The sequence below is a fragment of the Ochlerotatus camptorhynchus genome, unplaced genomic scaffold (assembly GCF_037179485.1).
Source record: "Ochlerotatus camptorhynchus isolate MF236.1 unplaced genomic scaffold, CSIRO-AGI_Acam_v1.1 ptg000330l, whole genome shotgun sequence".
NCBI classification, from domain to species: Eukaryota; Metazoa; Arthropoda; class Insecta; order Diptera; family Culicidae; genus Ochlerotatus; species Ochlerotatus camptorhynchus.
Genome location: NW_027040818.1, coordinates 11,408,309 through 11,430,023, shown reverse-complemented (window position 1 = coordinate 11,430,023; position 21,715 = coordinate 11,408,309). Strand labels below are relative to the sequence as shown.

The following is a 21,715-nucleotide window of genomic DNA, read 5'->3' as shown; positions in this document are numbered from 1 at the left end:
GCGCTATGGAAGGCGATATATACGAGCGAGCCTACCACGAATTTTTCACGATTTCTCGTCAGCAAGTCCTCGCCAACTGGCAACAAAAGTGGAATGATGATGATCTGGGAAGATGGCTACATTCTATTGTCCCACAGGTGTCGATCAAACCCTGGTTCAAAGGGTTGGATATGAGTCGTGGTTTTATTCGTGTAATGTCCAGACTCATGTCGAATCACTGTTCGTTTAACGCCCACCTCTTCCGTATTACGCTTGCCGACAGCAACTTTTGTACCTGTGGAAACGGTTATCACAACATCATGGTCCTGCTCCTTGCATCATGAGGCGAGATCCGTTCTGTGTGATTCCCTTAGGGTCCGAGAAAAACAACACTTTAAGCCAATTAGAGACGTCTTGGCTTGCCGTGATATCGACTTTATGAAGATTATTTACGACTTTCTTAAAGCTGTTGATGTATGTGTTTAATGTTTTGTGTTTTAGTCATCCTTTACGTTTGAGTTTTAAATTAGTTCAAAATGCTTTCTCTTGTCCTCCCTCAAAATGATCAATAAATGTAATCCCTAATCTCGAGTAGTCCGCGAGTAATCGGCCCCCGTTCTACTAACATTAGTTGTAAGACATGATATTCATGTAAAAAATATTCGGCTCCGTAAAGCTAACGCATTTAAGCCTTGACAAATAAATGGATCATGAAAAAAAAAGAATGCCAGAACAGTTTAAGGGAAGTTACGTTAACTTCAGAGCAATTTCGAAGTCTGACGAAAAAAACATGCCTGACTTCAGCAAAGATCAGAGAGCCTCAAGGTAGTTCCATTAGTTTTATACTAGTGCAAAAACTTTTAAACAGTTCGAGACCTTCCGGGTAGTTCAGGCAACTGCTGAGAAGTTTAGACGAATTGAAGGCAAATTTTATGCACCTTATAAGTTCAGCCAATGGCTGAAAGCCTCTTTAATAAAGTAACCTAACCTAAACTTGTAAGAAGTTCCGTGGAACTATGGAAAATCCCGCCAATTTCAGAGATGTTCCGAATACTGGAAAATTGTATGATATTTAGGAAAGTTCCAACACATTAGGTAAGTCCCAAAAACTTCAGGAAAGTCCAGATAAGTTCAGGGAAGTTTAGAGATTTTTAAGAATGGAGAGAGGAAAGTTCAGATCTTTAGTGTAGATACAATAACTTCAGGGAAGCTCTGATTTTCTTTTGGAAACTCTATTCTTTCAGGGTAGTTTAAAGATCTTGAAGAATTAGTTTCTATAAATTCAAGCTAGTTCCGTGAATTCCAATATTATATTTAGAACTTCAGTGGCAATCTTGGAACTTCGTAAATTGGCCCTTATTACGATTGTCAGTTCACGGTGAAAACGAAGTTAAGTGAACAGTTGTCACTCACGGTGAAATGATTGCCGTGTAAATCAAATGGAAATCACTTCATCGTGAGTGATAAGTTGTCACCTCACCGTGAAGTGACATCGGACATAATAAGGACCATTATTTCGATTATGAATTTCAGGAAAATTCACCTTCTTCTTCTGCTTCATCGCATTTCAAGCTTCTTGCTTATTATAAATTAGCTAATTGCGTGCTCTCAACTGAGTGTTCTATAGATGCACTTCCACAGTTATTAATTGAGAGCTTTCGATGCCATTACCATTTGTGCATTAGTATAACTGTGTGGCAAATACAATCGTACTCTATGGCCAGGGAAGTCGAGAAATTTCTAGACTGGACCGGGATTCAAATTCAGGCAACTCATGGTCCAGCTCTCAGCCCCCAGCATGGTCTTACTTTGTAGCTGCGTCTTTGCGACTTAGCAAAGAGAGGCCCGGAAAATTAACCTTAGTCCTGATAATTTCAGAACTCCAAAGAAGTTAAGGGAAGTTCACAGAAGCCCAGTGAACTTCAAGGAAAAATTACGAAATCATCCGAGAAGATTCATGAATATTAAAAAAATCGCGACAACTTAAGAGAAGTTTCCAGAACATCTAGTAAATTTGGAAACTTCATCTAAATCCAAAGAAGTTCAAACAAGTTTAGAGATTTTAATGGAAAACCCAATAGCACACATGAGGGAAGATCAAAGAACTTCAGTTCTAATAACTACAGGAAAATTGAGGGAACTTTTAAGAAGATCTATGGAATTCAGGAAAGTTTATGGAATTTTTGAAAGTCTTTAGAATTTCTGGCAAGTCCAGGGATCTTCAGAGATGTTGAAAAAACTTCTGGAAAATCCAGAGAGCATCGATAAGTGGATAACAATTCACAAAAGCTTATTAATCTTTACATAAGATACATTTTTAGGTCTGATAAAAAAACATCTCAGAGATTTAGGGAACTCTAGAGAAATTCCGACAACTTTAAGGAAAATGCTCACGAATTGGCAAGCTTTTTTTTTTGTTTATTATACTGGTTTTAAACGATACGGTTCATTCGCCTCTTTGAAATTATTGGTCCTTATTTTAAATCTTATCAAACAATTTCCATTTTTTCAAAAAAATTATGATTTTACTTTTTCTTCTTTGTTGTTTCCTAAAGCCAATTGATGGCTGCTATTGATTCCTATTTCTTCCCGCACATGGTCGTATTTTATACAGTTGAATAATATATGTTCTACCGATAGTTCTGAATTACAAATTTCACAATTTTGGGATACATTTTTATTAAATAAGTGTGCTTTGGTAAGTTTGGTATGACCAATCCTGCATCTGGTTAATACTCGCTGTTCAAGACGATTCTTTCTGTCTATCCATTTCTCGATCGACGTTTTGCTCTTTTTTAGAAATGTTGAGCGATGAGATTCCCATATAGATTGGAAGCGATCTTGGAGAAGATGTTTAACCCAATGAAGAAAGTCGGAGGCAGGGATCATATCTTGCACTTGTGGAGAGGTTCTTCCCCGATCAGCTGCACGGTCGGCGTCTTCATTTCCAGGAATATTGGCATGCCCAGGTTTTTGGTGGATGCTTCATGTTCAATTTCTTGAATAAATGGATGCTTCGACTTTCCTTGCTCCAATGCAGCGATGCAACTTGCGGAGTCAGAAAAGATAACTGTGGGGGCTTTTGTGGCGCAGTGGGTATAGCAATAGCTAGTACAGCAGCCTCTGCTGAAAAAACACTACACTGTTGTTTGTTGATTGTAGCCTATTACTCCTAGACCGACCTGGTTGTCGCACTTCGACCTATCGGTGTAATACTTGGAATGCTCGCTGTATTTGGTGGTTAACAGGTTACGGAATATAACTCTAGCGTTTCCGGGATTCTGGCCTTTCTTGAAGATTATCTTAATCGACCAGTCAACTTTGGTAGGTTGGTTGTGCCACGGTCGATTTCCAATGCGGTGTAGTTTACCGATGTTAGGAAGTCCTATGCCAGTTGCATTATGGAGAGCTTCATTTGCTGCTTCCCGAAGGTGCAGACGATGATTTCTTCTCGATACGGCAGTACCTACGGATGAGTGTTTCCGTCATTAGCAGATTGAGAGGAAGTTCCCCTGCTTCTACAACTAGGCTAATTATTGGTGATGATTGAATTGCTCCACTGGTAATTCTTATCAATTGAAGGTGGTCTGCAAGGGATTACATAATTCCAGGCCAAATAATTCAATGCCGCATAACAACTTGGATATACATGTCTTCCGCGATCCTCCTTAACGTTATTCTGTTCGCCTTTGGTGCTATAGCTTTGATGTATTGGATTCGATTCTTCAGTACCTCGATAGTTTTTGCGGCGTGAACAGAGAACTGACCTCTGCGGTTAATCCATATACCTAACAGCCGAGCGGTGTTAACTTCTGGGATACTTTCATCTTCGATTTTGATATCTAGACGTGCATTACGCCATCTGTGTCTAGCTTTCTGACAGATGTGAAGAATGCACGATTTAGGGGCCGATAATGAAAATTTAACACTTTTAGCCCGTGTATCAACGGCTTCCACGGCGTTTTTTAGTGCTCTGCGAACTCTTGGGAGGTGTTTTGCTATCAGTATTATATCATCTGCATAGACAAGTGCACGCACATTCCGAGAGATAACATTGAAAACTGGGTTAATCGCAAGTAGAAACAGAGTCACAGCGAGGACTGAGCCTTGGGGGACCCCATTATCCACAGTTCGTTCGGTTAAGGTGATTTCGCCGTAGTTGACACGAAAACTCCGGGCTCGAAGCAAGTCAGCTATACACTTTCACATTCGATGTCCAATATTTAAGTTGTCAACTTAGTTCAGAATATTGGGTCGCCAGGTTTGGTCATATGCCTTCTTGATGTCAAGAATAGCCAATTCAGTATGAGCTCCTGATCGTTCAGCTTCCGTTAAAATTTCTTTGAGATTGGCAAAATAAAAGGAAGTTCCAGACCAGCTCTAAAGGCTTGTTGATTAGGATGTAATACATCGTTTTCCTCTAGGAACGTCATAAGCCTACGATTAACCATACGTTCATAAATTTTTCCAATACAACTAAGCAACGTTATGGGGCGGTATCTTTCGGCGCGCTGATGGTCCCCTCCAGGTTTGGGGATGGGTACTACGATTCCTTCTTTCCAACTGCTTGGGAATCTTCCTTCCACCCAAATTACATTGTAGCTTCGGAGCATCGCTATCTTACCAGCAATTGGAAGATGCTTGATCATATCGTTACCAGTGGCATGTCCTTTGGCGACATCGATAGCTCGAAGGAGCTCTTGTATGGTAAAATCTTGATTAAGAGATTATTCTTCTTGTGTTCCTTTGGGTATTGTAGTGCTTCCTGACGTGATTGTGGAGCTGTTAGACGATTCACTGTTGTTGATAGATGCCGTATGGAAATAGTCAGCAAAATGCTCGCCAATTTGCGTAGGTTCCTGGATATGTTTTCCTTCGATTGTTAGACCACGTAGTCTGGTTTTTCTTTTCCCATTCAGTCGATGGAAATTGCTCCAAAGAATATCCGCAGGGGTGCTAGGATTAAATGACTCGCAGAATTTATTCCAGGATTCCTCTTTTGCTCGTGAAATAGCCTTCCTTGTTGCGGTGCGTGCTTCTTGAAAAACTTTCCGGGCGGTTTCCTTCTGTGGGTCACCAGTGCTTTTCGACGAGATTTCACCATTCTTTTGACTTCTTCTGTCCACCAAATTTCAGCCTTGGGAACTGGGAACTGCTTCTCCTTGCGTTCTCTTGCGTTCGAACATAGGCCAATCCGCGTCCTTATACAACCATCGTTTGCGACATTGGAGCTGCGTAGAATCTGCCTGATAACAAACATGGATAGGAAAGTGATCACTTTCATAGGTGTATTTCTTGATAGACCAGCATAATTTACAGGCAATACATTGAGAGGCAACAGAGAGGTCTATAGCAGAGGAACTTCCGTGAGCAGAGCTGATGAAAGTTGGATCTCCATTGTTTAGGACGACAAGTTGATGATTAACCATCCATTCCAGTAGTAGCCATCCTCGCCGGGATGAATTGGAACTCTCAAGCCTCATGAGCTGCATTAAAATCTCCTCCGATAATGAAAGGAGGCGCACATTCTGCAACGAGTTTGTTGAGCGTGTCGATTATTCTTCGGTCTTCGGTGTGTGGTGGTATGTATATAGAAGCTACGGTGACACTGCACGGCTCACTCAATCGAGCAGCACATAAAGGGATGTCTGAGTTAACTTGGTAAAACTGGTGAGGATCTTCTTTGATGATCCCCATACCAGCAGCACCTGCTCCTTGACAGTAGTGGCGGTCGGCGAGCATCCAATCGTATCGGTCTTTTAGAATTTTACTGGAGCGTTTCGTCATCATTTCTTGCAGTCCTATAGCTATTGGTTGTTCGTGAAGCGTTAGATGGGATAGTTCAGCATGATTACACCAGACGCCTCGGATGTTCCATTGTAGATATAATGATCTTTTTTTGGTGTCGATCCTATTTGTACTTTCGTTGGTAATTGTCCTGTCACTTGGGGAAGTTTCATGATTGCTGGGCCTTTGGATTTCTGGAAATTGTGATCGGCAAGCAAGATGATTTTGGCTGATGGGAAACGAAGATAGGATGGTACTTGCCCGGGATGATCTAGCATCCATATCGACTGCCGCCAGAGGCTCTTCGGATAGATCCGGAACATCCCTGGTTAGGGTCGACATGGAAGGCCTCGCACTTGGCACATGTTTATAGCGAGGTCGTTCGTAGAGTTTGTCGAAAAATTTTCTTCGAGAGCTTTTTGATCCATCATTCATCGATATTTGAGATAGCACTGTCAGGTTGAGTTGAGAATCGTTTACCTCGATTGTTATCGGTATCGGTTGGCGATATCTCCATGTGCCGTTTACTGCTCTTACTTCTAGTTCGAATGTCGTACTTGTTTGTGTTATTCTGGTTTCTGTTCTGGTTATTTCTCCAGTTGTCGGGTGGAGATATGAGTGACTTGTCTTTTTGGGATAAGCGGTTTTTTGGTGAGGCTGGTTTAGTGGATGTGGTGATTGAGGTCTGTGCTGGTGTTTGGTTTGGAGACGGAGATGGTTTGTTGACTTGTGGAGCTGGAGACTGACTTTGAGCCCTTGTTTTCAGTAGCTTTTTTAATGTGGATAGTTCCTTGGCTAGAGTAGCTACCTGTTTCTGTAGCGTAGCTATCAACTGGTCTTTGGTAGCCAGCTCTTGGTTGATACGTTCTTGAACTACTTTGACAAAGATGTCCTTTTTATTTTCTTCAGCAAAGATTCGTCTCGCTTCAGGAAAGGAAATTCCCTGGTCAACCTTGATACTATTTTTTCCTCAATTTTGTATTTTGGACACTCCCGCGACGTAACCGCATGGCCATTCTTGCAGTGAAAGCAATAATGCGGGTTGCTGCATTGTTCCCCTTCGGCTATGTTATGTAGCTTCGAGCATTGTAGACAAATCCCACATTGTTGGCATGATTTTCTTGAATGTCCATAAACACCACAATTATAACATATCATAGGGGATGGGTAGTAGGTTCGTACCGGCATACGTAATACGCCAAAATAGACGTACTTTGGCAAGTGCGTACCACGGAACGATAACACTAGTAATGGCGTATTCTTTAGAATACCGTTTACTCTCTTCCTGATTCTTCGGACGGTGTGTATGCCTTTAGAGCTTAAATACCCCTCGATTTCTTTTTCTTCTATGTTGATAGAGTCCGGGTCGTATACGGTTCCTTGTACCGTGTTGAGGGTGGGATGGGCGATGATTTCAACTTCAGTTCAATCGGTAAGCTTCGTCATTTTCGTCAATTTGTCGAATATAGTTTTGGAGTTGGTACGAAGAAGGTAGCGTGATCCACGTGCTTCACGAGTGGCCTTCACAGTCCTGGCTTCTTTTTTACCTACAGCCAGTTCGATTGATATTCCGACAATAAATGGATTGGGAAGGGCATCTTCTTGTCTGCGACTATCATTATTGACGTCTGTTCCTCCATTGTCATTCTTTCGACGTAGCAATAACACCATAGTACTCATTACGTCCGGTTTTCGCATCCCTTCAGGAGTTGTATTATCCCCTGGCGGCCCATCCTTGGACCCCCCGGGGGTGAAGAACAGCTTCCGGTCATTAGACCGGAGCTAAAAGCTATTCCCACTAAACCACTTTGTTTTTAAAAGTTCGCGTTGACCGATTTTAGTTCACGATTATTACGCACTTCTGCTCGGGGTATGTACTATAGCCCGTGTTATCAATACAGTGTTTGTGTTGGTGATATTTTAGATCACAGCACTACCGCGTGATATAATCACTATTGGTTTTCACTTTTAGACGACTATAGTGAACAATTCCACGTTAATTTAACTTTGTTGGAGATCACCTCGACAACAGCTTCAACGTGAGCACTGAACGTGGTTTTTTGTGTATGTTTGAACACTAGAAATCCGATTCAATGTAGAGCGACACGCGCGTGTTGTATAACAACAGTATCCCGATTACTCGAATGAATTGGCAAGCGATTTGACGTGTTGCATGGGGGTTATGGTTAATTTTTTTATCATGAGTTATGAATTTTCAAAGTACGTGAAGTCCGGGAAAATGCGAAAACTTCAGCTTAAATTTTCCGGAAAACTAACCACCCTGTATTTTTTTTTTCAATTTTGTTCCGTTCATATAATCGATACAAATTTCATAAAATTCAGAGACCCTTCGGCACACACATGTCCGATAGTTAAAAAAATCCCCTTATATCAAAATATTGTTTATGTTTGTTGCCAAGAGTCAGCTAAGATGTTATTTTTAATAAGTATTGTATGGAGTGAGTGTATTCGCTAAAATATAAACTTTTGAGTTCAACGTTCTATTTTGCGTTTCCGTTTGTCGCCACTGTAAACACTGATAAGAGTGTTGCACTTCATTTGTTCAGGCTAATAAAGAGTCAGCACTAGGGTGGGTCAACTTCACCGCAGCTACTGTGCACAATTTGAACCAATTGGTTATCATCTCAATTTGCGAGAGAATGCTATACAAAACAACTTTGTCGAAGACTGCAAATCGATTTATTCTTCGTACAAACAGTTACTTATCTTTCATTTTAGACCAAGTATTCCACACGTACCTACAAGCTTCTCAGAAGTCTATTCGAATTGCAGGTTTTGACAAAGTTGTTCTGCATAGTATTCCCAATATTTGAACTCAACAAATATTTAAAATTCTCCCACGAATCCAAATCGAAACCAAATTCGGTAAAAATTGGCACCGTTGTTGGGGATCTCAATACACATCGGAAGAGCAGTGGGGAACAGAGGATTGTGATCCACAATTCAAGCTTGAAACACCCTAGTGAGCACTCTTTATATTTATACTCCAAGATTAAACACAAACTTTTGCTATCTGCTTACTATCCAAAGAAAATTAGAATCCGTGTGTAGACCAATACGATCTCATCATTTGCTTTCAGCTTGCTCTCATTTAGCAACTGTTCTTCTCTCAGACTTTTCTCGAATAATTGTCGTCTCACTTCCCGTAGATCTCCACCGTAAAATTGAACCCGAGATTTGGCCGGGAGGTGAGCTTCAGCGTGGCATGGCTTTGATTGTCTCCACCGGAAACCAGCGCCGCAAAGCCACCCAAACCGTTGCGGACATTATCCCGGGCCAGGATGTAGGTCACGTTCGGTGGCCGTGCCGTTCCCACCTACAATACAGGGAGGGATAATTCAATATGAAGTTAACGGGCACGTGCGGGTTTGTTTTGTTTTCCTCCAATGGGGACTCACCGGTGGCAGATACTGGAAGACGGTGCTTTTGATGGGAACCGGAAGCGAATTGTTGACAACGGTGCTGTAGTTCAGCAGGCGATCTCCGGTGACGCGGCGTCCCCATTGGTTGCTTTCGGCGTAGATCAGAGCTCCAAAGGTGAGCAGCAGCAGCAGTCCGGAGGTGGTGGGAATCGGTCTCATCGTGATAGGAGGAGACTTGTGAATGAATGAATCTTGAAAATTGCGAATGAGCTCAGACACTCTAACCGGACGGTATTTATTGCCGGATTGGTTGTCAAGTGGATGCACTTCAATGATAAGAATTACATGTTTGCTGCATTGTGTGATTCACTTATTCAAAATCAACACTCAGCCCACATTTATGGACTATTCAACGCACACATCAATCCAACCTCCAAGCATAATTTTCAAATGGCATCCTTCTTCGTAAATAGTACCAACGCGAAATCTACCCAACCACCTCTGTTTCCCTTGAGTTCGATTCATAAAATAAAAACAGCGTTCTATAAATACTTTGGTCGGCATTAAATAAATAAGACCTTCGCTCGAGAACATCCCCCTTCCATTACCTAAAACCTTCTTCCACGGATCGTTGAACAGGTTAAGAGCCTCGGTTTCACCCGTTCAAGGACGACCGACGATTTCGACAGACGCCCATTCATTCTTCCGAAAACTTTAGCGCAGCAAAATCAGCTTCGACCGAAACGGGCTTCACTTTCATCTTCTCTGCTAGCTTAGATTTAAGAAGACACTCGACTCGACGAAAATAAAAAAGCACTCCAAACCCCCGACACTCGTTTCAATATCATTTGCTTTCCCATTCCCAGCACACATTTTCCAGATGCATTCGCCCAGAACATATATCCACCCGACTCGTCCCACAATAAGCATATGACTATCGCAAATATTTGACAATAATTCCATGCCATCTCGAGCCGGAAAGCTGCTTTTGAAAATATTCGCCCCCTCCCTCGCCCAAAACCTTTTGTCTTATTGAACCGGATCCAAAACCATTTCCCCGTGCCACCCAACGCCCATTCCGGAGCATATGTGTATGTACCAACTTGTAGCTACAAATTCTTCGGAGTGCTGCTGCTCGAGAGGAGGACGACGTGAGTGCTCTTGAAAACCGAAGCCAAGTTCAGTTCTGGCGCGGCAGCATTTATCAGTCCTATGATGATTGCCAACTCTTGTCTGTCTGTGAAGATAGACCGGCTGACAAACAGGCGGACGGACCCACGGACAGCAGTATCAATGTCAGTGACGAGTCTCTGTTTCAAGTCGGTTGGCGGAATTGATATGTAGGCAAGTGGCGCTCGAAGGCGGGACGGGGCGAGAATTTAATATTATCGTAATCATCATTAGCATAATCTATGGCGGAGGGTGATTTACATTTTAAATAAGGCATTCGTATGGTTACGATTCTTCTTTTCCGTCGTGTGAATTTGCCTAATTTATGTCAGTTATTTAGGCAAGATTGGTGAATTAAAACAATGTTTGGACCGATTACCAAATGGAAGAAAAAAAAGCAGAAAGCAATTACAGTGCCATGAAGATGGAAAACAACAGACTACAGTGAACGTTCTACAACTCGAAATTGCAGGGACTATCGAGTTGTAGAATTAACAACAATTAACTGCGCGTTCTATATGGGGTGCACTTTGTGAAAACCGAAAATGGAACCTGTAACGAAATTAAGAAAGATTTTGAACGCTAATAACTCAGCTGCCCCTGGACCACTTGCAATAATTTTATCACCAAACAATCAGAAATATTTATACCTTTCGATAGCAGTGCTTTCAATTGTTAATTTTCAACAAAAAACTATTGAAAAAGTTGTAAATGTCAAGCATTGTCCAAAAACGTCGTAATAACTAACAAATCTACCAATTACGTACATGCATATGTTGCTTCCCCAACACAGTCATCAGAAAATTGTTTCTAGATGAAACATGTCGAAGTGGCGTTCTTCTTCTTCTTCTTCTTCGCATTTCAAGCTTATTGCATATCGCATATTAGCTTATAGCGTGCTCTCAACCTAATGTTCTAGATGCACTTCCACAGTTATTAATTGAGAGCTTTCGATGCCTGTACCATTTTTGCATTGGTATACCGTGGGGGACCGAAATCCGTACAGCATCGAAATCCGTACACCTCATACAAAAAGTAGGCGTTTTGTATGAAATGTACGGATTTTGATTCATTTCTTAGGTGTACGGATTTCGGTTCGCCACGGTAATTGTGTGGCAAGTCCAATCATACTTCTATGCCCAGGGAAGTCGAGAAATTTTCCAACCCGAAAAATTCCTAGACCGGACCGGGAATTGAACCCAGCCACGTCCAGCATGGTCTTGCTTTGTAGCTGCGCCTTTACCGACTGAGCTAAGGGAGGCCCCGGCGTTCGTCTCCGCTATATTCAGAACCACATGCCCCCAACGACCACAAAAAATGCTCTCCAGAGCTGTAATCTTGTAACCAAACTTGGAAGCACCCCTTGCAAGTAATTTTTAAAGATTCTCTTCATCGCCTTTATGTTTCGTTAATAACTCGACGGCAAACACATTCATTGATACGTTTGCGAGAACTGACTTTCACCCCTCTGCTTGTAAGCCCCTTAATTCAGTCGTCGTCATAGCAATGAAAACGGGCGTCGCACCGCTTTTGGGTCGTGGGTTACACTTGCTGGTTGCAATTCTGCTGTTCGACATTTTCGAAGGACCACCAAAAAGCATGAAATTACACTATTTTCGCGGGATGCCTTAAAGTCCAATTATACGATTAACGATTAATCGTAAAGATTTTGCCGTAAAGATCGAATTTTCAACTATTCGAACGCGTAACCGACATCCCTTCTTATTTCTAATCGTTTGATTTAGCGCAGAAGTGAAAACAATTAAAAGTAGTCATTTATCTAAACAGACATAGAGAAGAACCATGACGTGAAACAGGATCATAAATTCACCGAAAAAAGTGTTGAGCATCTTTCTGCTAAAGGCTAAGATTTACCAACTTGTTGAGAGAAGGAGAAAAACTTAAAAGGGGAGGAGTTTAAGCTGGGTGGACACTGATATTCTACCGGCTACCGGCACAGCAGATGAAGTGCATGATAAAATACCCAAAATGGGTGGTGCATGATGTTCTAGCTTTCGAAAAATGATTGATTTTCATGTCCGATTGACAAACGACAAAACCGTAAAAAGAGGAGGAACTTCAGCTGATATGCCCTAAATTGTTGCTTTCGTCCAATCAGTAACTGACCGAAGCTCCTCCCATTTGGTAGTGATGTTAGCATCTAGTGTTTCGTTCGATGTCCAGTACCGTATTATTTAGTGAATCGCTTTACAGGCTTTCCCTGTAGTATCATTACATCGCTCAAGTGAATCACATTTCATCGTCATTATCATCTTCAAAATTTTAAAGACGACAACTATAACTCGCCGTTCGAGAGAAAGCCGTGCTCCTGTCAATTCTAGTTCCTGCATTTTGATGCCTCTGTTATGGAGTCTTTTGTGGACACCCGTTCGAGAGGAAGCTCGTTCCTGCAATTGCAATTGCTGCTCTAATAAAGGCTTTTGTGTACGACCAGAAGCAGAAGATCAGCCGAACTCACCGGAGAAAGCGTAGAAACAGCAAACTATTCATGGACCAGAAAATTCGGGTACTTGGTAACAAACTGTTTGTTACCTACAGCGTGCCGCTCATTTTTGCTCACCTGCCACATCTGAACCGGTTGAATCTCTGATTGAATTTACACAAATGGCCCTTTTCAGGGCCACCAATTTATTTTCAAGAGAGAGGTTGATAGGACTACTCAGTGTTGGTTCAATCGACCGAGTAACTCGACTTGCTTCAAAATATGATCGATGTTTCAGAAATTCGAAGCTAGAAACCACCTATTTATAATGATAATACTTACTGACCGCAAAATGACAAATATTTTCTACGGTGACCACAAGAAAAGCAGCAGTGGAAGAGGATGCTGATCGCCATGGACTGTTCAGAGGTAGGAAGGTTATTCCTACATATCTTCGTACATTTACACGCTTATTCTGGTCAGCTCAAAATTGAGTCCAATGTAACTCATCTCAGCGGCAAGTAGGGTTACTCAAAATTGAGTAGCCTTATGTTGACTCACTTTTGAGTAAACGACGTTCTCACGTAGACTGAGTCAAATCCACTCGGCGGTATTTTCAGTTGCGGGGAGGGTTTTAGTTTTGATTGTTATTCAAGGAAATGGGAATTGCTTGCTCCGGATTCATTCTATCGGAGCAGAAAATGGTTCAACACCGATTCCCTAAGCAATTCGTACTTACCTGAAGGCATTTTAGCCGGTTTTGAGTAACATTTCCTATGAGGTTTCCTCCGACATGACTGGCATTTTTTCCAAGTCCAACATTTTGCTGACTCAGTTTGACATTTTTCGTTTACTCAATTTTGACAACTCAATACATCGGACGAAAGTTAGTACGATCGACCGACCTGGTGAGTAAGAAGAAGATAAAAGTGCCACCTAGAGGTGGAAAGTACAAGTTATTTTGAGGCTAGTCATTTTTTAGTCGAAAATCACTCAGTTAAGCCAAAAGGGAAGTTATTCAAAAATAAGTAAACATGATTTTACTCAAATATGAGTATACGTGCCTATTGAGGAAACTGGGTAACGGTTACATGTTCAGTCGAAACAGGAAGAACTGCGCGAGCGCATTGTACAAGACTTTCAAGCGAACGAAGATCGTGGAAAAAAGTACACGGTGGACCATTTTAAGAAGGGAAATGTTCAGGTATCCACCGTATACCGTATCCTGGCATCCATGGCAGTAATCCGGAAGAGAGCTAGTGGCCGTCCAACGATGATAATGAATAAGAAGACGCTCCGCTCGGCTGCACAACATGTTCAACAACAAGAATTCGGAAAGTCAACGGGGAGCGGCCGTTGTTCGAAGTCACACATCTGCAAGACTCTAAAGAAGAAAGGAATAGTGTGTAGAAAGAAAACCAGACCCCAAGAGTACACTGACGATCAAACCACTAGATGACTCGGAAGTATGGCGGAAGTCCAAAATATACCATATGTGCCAAAAGACCGGAATCCAACAAATCTGCCGCAGTGCCGACCTATCGAGGCTTTTTTCGGTCTATTGAGCTCCATGGTATACAAGGATAATTGGAAGGCCAAGGACAGCAAGCAACTCACCAACAGGATCAAAAGCTGCATCCGGAAAATCGATGTGGCAGCCGTCCAACGGTCATGTTCCAATATCATGACTAAGCTGCACCACATGGTGGACCACAGAAAACCCTTTGTTTGAGATAAATAAATTTGAACCAAACTTCACTGGTATTTTTTTGCCAACCCATTATTTTCATTCTCATTTTTTAGTGCACACCCGTTATGAAGTATCCTCAAATTAAACAATGTTTAACGAAGTTTCCTTTACTTGTACAAAGTTCTCTGAGCTTTTTCAAGATTGGCTGAGGTTCTAATCTAATCTAATCTTATCTAATCTAATGATTCTGTGAAATGATTCGAGTTTAAATAAATATATTTTAACAGCTATGCATTTCGTGAATCTACAGGGGTGGAAGGATGCATGGTATGCCCAAACGCTCCGAGTTATGTAAGAGTGAATTTAACAATCATATGTGATGTAATGAATGGTTTACATAGTGTAATTGAAGGATCTCACCAAATGCCTCCAAAGATTCCCAAATTCCTAATTTATAGAAAAAAAATGGATTGATCTCACCAAAACTGGTCTGCTTCACTGTGATCATCAACTTTTCCGGACTTCTCTATTCCACGATTTTCTGCAGTAGCTTTAGCCTTTAGCTTTTCTCTGTTGTCCTCCGCCAAACGCTTCGTCTTCATCACACAGCTCGGAACGAACGCCATACACGGATCTTCGTTCTCTTCTGTTCTCTTCTTACCGTGTTTGCCAATCAGCACTAACTGTAGTTCAACCACCTCTTCTCATTTGAACGAAAAAAATCACTTCGCGGCTTGCTAAACGACCCGAAGGATCAAGGGATTTGTCATCGTAACTATGTTTTTCACCGATCACACTTTTCACACCGGCCAGAAGGAAACTGTTCGTTTTAACTTTATGCAAAAGATTGACAGCGCAAGAAATCCGAACTGTCCAATAGGAGAGCCTACTTCGATCTCCAAATATCTAATAGCAATTGCCTTTGTCGTAATACTTCCTTTAACGAAAAACAAAATTTCTTGGTTTGCCATAGTCACATCAGGGAGGAGGATTGCGTCTAGTGCTTTCCCAAAAACCGTTCGCGGCCATCAGCTCCCACCAGTCCAGTCTTAGGCGTATCCAGCGAGGCATCCTTCAGCTTGCTCCCAATCTCCGACACCGGTGAGAGACCATCAGCCGAGTGTGGTAGATATGGTTGGCCTAAGGTCTACTATCCCCTGATGGGACTGCCATCTTAGGTGTAGCTTCCGGGGAAGAGCCGCTGGATGCCAGTCAGACGCTTTTCGAGCCGCACCTCCGTGGTGGACAGACGCTCGGAGGCGAAGCATTTCCTCTACCGCCGTGCTATGGTTACCGCGTCAGTGTTGGCTTCGCACCTCTTCACTTTGCTATTGCCGGACTGGCAACATTGCACAGGCTACGCCACCCAGCTGTGTCCATGTTTCAGCTGGTAGTCTTTTGGTATCATATGACTCGGGGAGGCGTGAGGTAGGAACTAGTGAGGACCAGAGCTAGGTATTCCGCTCCTTCCAGGTTGTCAACTCACCATTTTGTAGCCATTTTTATTGTTTTGCAGATGTAGGCAAAAAGCGGGATTTGTCTATGATGGAATGATCTGATGTCCGGGGACATGTTTGCATTTCTTATTAATTATTCGAAATCCCATTTTATCCGTTTTTATGTAACTGTGAGAACTTGGTAAGCTCATATAATTAATTTAGGAGCGTAGTTTGAGTTTTTATTTGAATTAGTCAAATTATGAATGAGTTACACTCATGTTATTTCATAGCTGAATAATGTTGCTAGCAAGTATCATTGGTAGGCTCTGAATAAATAAAGTTAAATAAAGTTTTGGAATTATTTTGAAACACTGATAGTAATGGTTGTATCGGTTTAGGTAATTTGCTGCGAGATGCTATAAGAATTATTTTTTATTATATGTATCGAGTGGCTGCACAGAATTCAATATTTGAGTAGACTCAAATGGTATTTATTGTGATTACTCAGCTGAAAGATTAAATTGCCTGATCATATATGTTAGTTGAGAAGTTGGTGGATCAAATTATAGATGTGAGGTTGAAGTTTTTAATAATGTTGTGTGTATGTTTCAAATCGGAAAGATGAAAAGCTATTCTACTACCGACCTATCGATGGTTAGTAAAGAGCTTCCGGAGTAAGGACGGAATGCTATTCTGCTCCCGACGTATGGGCGGAGAGTAAAGAGCTTCCATCGGAACTGAGAGCCTTGTGAGCTCATATTAGTTGCAGAGCTAGATTAAATAATTGTTTAAATGAATCCTCTCTACACACTAAGATTTTGTTTTCGTGTTCGGTAAATTTTACCGAAATCAGAACAGCTGAACGTTCGGTAAAACTTTGACCTTCATTTTAAAGGCTATTGAATTTGAAAATAATTTCAAAACATGTTCAACCTTGTTTAAATGATCAAATCTTGTCATTTTAGTGGAAATTTAGTTTCAAAATAGCTGAAAAAAATTGAATTCAATTCCTTAAATTTTACCGAACAGTTCAGCTATTCAGATTTCGGTAAAAATTACCGAAGTCGGCGATAATTTCTAAGTGTGTATGAGGAGTTGCAGATTGTTTTGCTGAGTTGAATGATTACGATTTTGCTGATGACGTATTTTTTTAAATTCAAGCTGGAAGTTTCTCAACTGAAGGATTTTTTTATGATTTTATCAAATGAATCTTTATTGTGAACTGAGAGCCTTTTAAGCTCATATAGTTGCAGAGTAAGATTAGAGAATTGTCTAAATGAATCATCTCTATGAGGAGCACTAGCGTGCACAGGAATCTTGTTAAGGAGGAGCAATTTTTTTCTATGGTGCATTTAATCTGGAGATAGGGAGCACTCCAAAGTGCGTGGTAGATGCTGCTGTCTATCCACCACTGTTTCCCTACTGTTCAATTTAGCTAATTTTATTTATTTTTTGCTCCGGTGGTGGTCCATCTTCTGCAATGCAAACTGCTTTCAGACAACCAATGGAATTGGCCATTTAATCCCATCGGCGATGTCGATGATGATCGGTTCGTCAAATGGTTGCAATAGTAGGGCTTTAACCGAAATGATACATTTGCTGCAATGTTGTTGCCTTGGTGGTTGAATTCAGCTGAAGTCACGTCAGATGGTGATGATAGCACCGACAAACCGATATGAATGACCAATAAGAATCGCATTCGCATCGCATCGTCGACAAGTACAAGGTTCAAACAGTGCGCATAGCAGTGAACAAACAGTATATTGCTCTTGATCAATCCAATCTTGATCAGTGGAGTTGAGTACTTAGCACTGATGAAGTATGCAAGTAGTAGACGAAATACGCGTATCTGTTAAAAGATAAGCCATTATAACGGAATTAAAAGGAAATAAACCAACACACTCAAAGCTCTCCATAGAAGTATATTGCTGGTTTTGTCCTTGCACTTGGTTTGTACTCAAGAAGTGCTGCCAGTCATTGTGCTGGCACTGTCAAAAAATACTGCCATCAACTGCTCCCAAGAAATCTGCATCGCTGTCAGGACCTCAGCAATGGTATTGATGATGGTCGTCGCGTCTATTTTCAACACCCGTCTCTCACCCACGAGTGTTTCCGTCGGGCTATCATTATCAATATCTATATCCTTGAGGTTCTTCTCCTTAGAGCTCATTTGAAATTCTTCTCACTGGAATTATACTTAGAACTCTTCATGATTTTCTCTCAAAATACGTTGGAACTGGAATTCCTTTAGATTTTCCGAAATTTTTCCTGGAATGATCTAGCAATTATCCTCGGAATTCACTTGAAATTTTGCTTAAAAACCCCTTTGGAATTTCACTCAAAATTTGATTTTTTTGTATTCTTTTCGAAATTATCTTGGAACTATCTGCAGGATGCACTAGAAATTATCCGCAGAATTTTCTTTGAATTCTCCCCAGAAATATTTTGGAACTGTCCTAAAAATTCAATATCCTTGAGGTACTTCTCGGAATATTTTTGGACTTTTTTTTTCTCAGAACACCTTGGAACTGAAATTCAGAAGAATTGCCTCTGTATTCTCTAGAAATTCTTTCCAGAATGAGCTTGAAATTATCCTCGGAATTCCTTTGAAATTTTCCTCAACACCCCTTTGGAATTTCATTCATAATTTGATTCTCTCGGTATTATTTTCGAAATTATCTTGGACCCATCTGCAGGATTCACTAGAAATTATTTGCAGAATTTTCATTTATTTATTTATTTATTTATTATTATTATAGTCCATCTGACTTGATAGTCTCTTAACACTTAAATCTAAATGTAGTCACTCATTAAAAATTAAAAATTGGCCAACAGCAAACGATGACGAAACATCGAGGCATTGATGTCAAAGTCAAATAGGTCAGAGGCTTCGTTGAATTGATGAATCATGGCGACAAAGGAACTGTTTGCAGCATAGTTGGTTGCATGTACTACTTCATGTAGCAAGGTTCTCGGACGGAGTGTTCGGGCAGGAGCATACAGATTAATTTTGGCCAGTAACTCAGGAACATCATATTCTGCGAGTAAAACTTTAGCAACGAAGACGACCTGCGATATGTTTCGTCGCTTAGCAAGAGTATCCAAACCCAGTAAACGACAGCGGTCAGCATACGGTGGTAAATTCAGCGGGTCACTCCATGGAAGATAGCGCAGTGCGTATCTGACGAATTTGCGTTGAATAGCTTCGAATCGTCCACTCCATACAGCTTGGTAGGGATTCCAGACAACACACGCGAATTCCAGTAGTGAGCGTACCAATGAACAGTAAAGGGCTTTAAAACACAGAGGATCACGAAATTCCTTAGATATCTTGAACATGAATCCAAGCTGTCGATTAGCTTTGTCGATCGTGGTTGAGAAGTGGCGAGTGTATGTGAGCTTTTCATCCAACATGACACCGAGGTCTTTAACGTGATCAACACGTTGAACTGCAGTTCCAGCAACGTTATAATCAAACAAAATGGCAGTCCTAGTTCGACGGAAACTAATTACGCAGCACTTTGAGACGCACAGGACCATAAAATTACGTTCACACCAATCATTAAAGATTTCAAGAAGGTTTTGTAGTTCTAAACAGTCGGCATAGCCTCGAACGACTAGATAAATCTTCAAGTCATCGGCAAAAAACAATTTACCTCCTCGTAGTAGAATAAACGTTACATCGTTCACAAATAAAGAGAAGAGCATTGGTCCCAAAGTGCTACCCTGTGGAACTCCTGATCTGTTCGAGAAACAGTACGATGAGTAGTTTCCAATGCATACAGTAACTTCACGTTGCACGAAGTACGATCTAAGCCAGCTGCAGAAAGAAACAGAACATCCAATTTGTTCAAGCTTTGCTAGCAGAACGTCGTGCACAACTCTATCAAACGCAGCTTTAAGATCAGTGGCATCCACTTGAAGTTTCTTGCATACATTTTCCATACAGAACGACGTAAAGCTGACGAGATTAGTTTCCACGGAGCGGTCAGGAAAGAAACCATGTTGACATGTACTTATGTAATGCTTGCAGGAAGTAAACAATCTCTCATTTATCAGTGACTCAAACAACTTAGATTCAACCCCAAGCGAGGTAATCCCACGGTAGTTTTCCACATTGCGTTTGTCACCTTTCTTGAAAATAGGGAACATAGTAGACCGTTTCCATAGTGCGGGAAATTTCTGTTGACGAAGTGACAGGTTGAAGAGCAAGGACAACGGAGCAGCTAAGATATCGGAGCATTTTTTTAGGACTGCAGATGGAATAACACTCGGACCTGGTGAAAATGATGATTTGGTTTTACTCATCACAGAGAGAACCATTTGTACATCTACGGCAAAAACATCCATGTTTACGACCTCGGTTGGCACATCACGGACGGCTCGCTCAATTTCTGCTTGCGATGGGGAGTCATTCGAGAAGACGCTTAAGAAGTGCCTAGCAAATAGGCTGCATTTGTCCTCAGTTGTCAATGCTACGTCATTGCCGAGAAACATTTTTGACGGCAGTCCAGTTTCCTTCCTCTTAGTATTCACAAACGACCAGAATCCCTTGGGGTGGCATTGCAGATTATGTTGAGTACGAATTACATACCTCTTGTAAAGAAGCTTGTTGTAGTGGCGATAATCATTGCTGGCAATTGAAAAATTTCGCTTGGTAAGGGTACATCGTCGATGAGTGAGAGCACGGAGAGCTCTAGATCGCACTCGTTTCAGGTTGCGGGGAGTAGCGTTAGACCAAGGCGGTTTTCGTGGAGGTTGGCACTTCGGTACTGAAGCACAAACACAGTCGCGCAAAAGGCTATTATATCGAGCGGCTGCTGTATCGATATCAAGGTCATTCAACACGTTCCAGTTGATCCGGGACAAGGAACGTCTCAGCAAACGGAAATCGGTCTTCCGGAAATTGAGCCGAGTGGCAGTCATGGTTTCATCAAAACGAATTTGAGATCCGTTCGCGATAGATATATCCAAAGCAGGGTGGAAATTGTCAAGAGGAACGATAACATCAGGCGCTTCAACGACGACACAGTCCAGAAGTGCACTTTTGCTAACAAAAACCAAGTCAAGAAAACGAGACTGGAAATTGGGAACAAGGTTTATCTGGCTCAGTCCATGAAAAGCCGTGCCGTCAACAAGCAAGCGGCTGGCAGGAGTAGTTGAAGATGCAATCGGATCTGGAAACGCATAACCCTGGCCTGAGGGTGACCAGCTAAGCCCAGGCTGATTAAAATCACCAAGCAGAAGAAGCACATCCGTTATATGAGCCATGGACGATGCAAATTCTGTAGCATCCAGATAAAGCTGCATTGTGGTGCAGTCATGTCGACGTTCAGGGGGAATATACACCGCTCCAATGAGGATGTTATGCGAAGTGAGGCTGACCTTAACCCAAACCGCTTCAATTGTAGTAAATAGTTCGTTGGAGATTACGCAGGAGGCGAATTCGTTGGAAACAGCGATGAGCACACCACCACCGCGAGTACGAATGCTGTTGGATGAATTACGGTCTAATCTGTAGACAGTAAAAGAGTCACCAAACAGTTGCACTGAATTGATCCTCCCATCGAGCCAAGTTTCCGTGAATACATAAACGTCATATTCCCCGTCAAGCGCAGCCAGATAAACATCGTCCAATTTAGTCATGAGCCCCCTGGTGTTCTGATAGTAGACACGTAAACCGCTAGAGGGTTCGGTGCGAGCCGTGTCAATGATAACTTGTCCAGGATCCGCACGAGAGAACGGTGAACTATCAGGCAGCGAAAGATCACCTGACGTAGAAAGGCTCGAAGTGGTGGCCATAAGTGAAGATGAACTGAAACGA

The 21,715-nt window shown here is 41.7% G+C and overlaps 2 protein-coding genes across 2 annotated transcripts in view; one reads left to right on the top strand and one right to left on the bottom strand.

Moving 5' to 3' along the window:
- Positions 1-21,715, top strand: part of LOC135708341 (uncharacterized) — a 551,505-nt gene that overhangs the window by 100,022 nt on the left and 429,768 nt on the right. The window lies entirely within an intron of this gene.
- Positions 8,679-9,391, bottom strand: LOC135708618 (uncharacterized). Its single transcript, XM_065230721.1, has 2 exons — positions 9,186-9,391; positions 8,679-9,103 (listed from the first exon to the last, which is right to left on the bottom strand). Exons 1-2 carry the CDS (start codon positions 9,366-9,368, stop codon positions 8,924-8,926), a joined length of 363 nt encoding a protein of 120 aa, XP_065086793.1. The 5' UTR covers positions 9,369-9,391; the 3' UTR covers positions 8,679-8,923.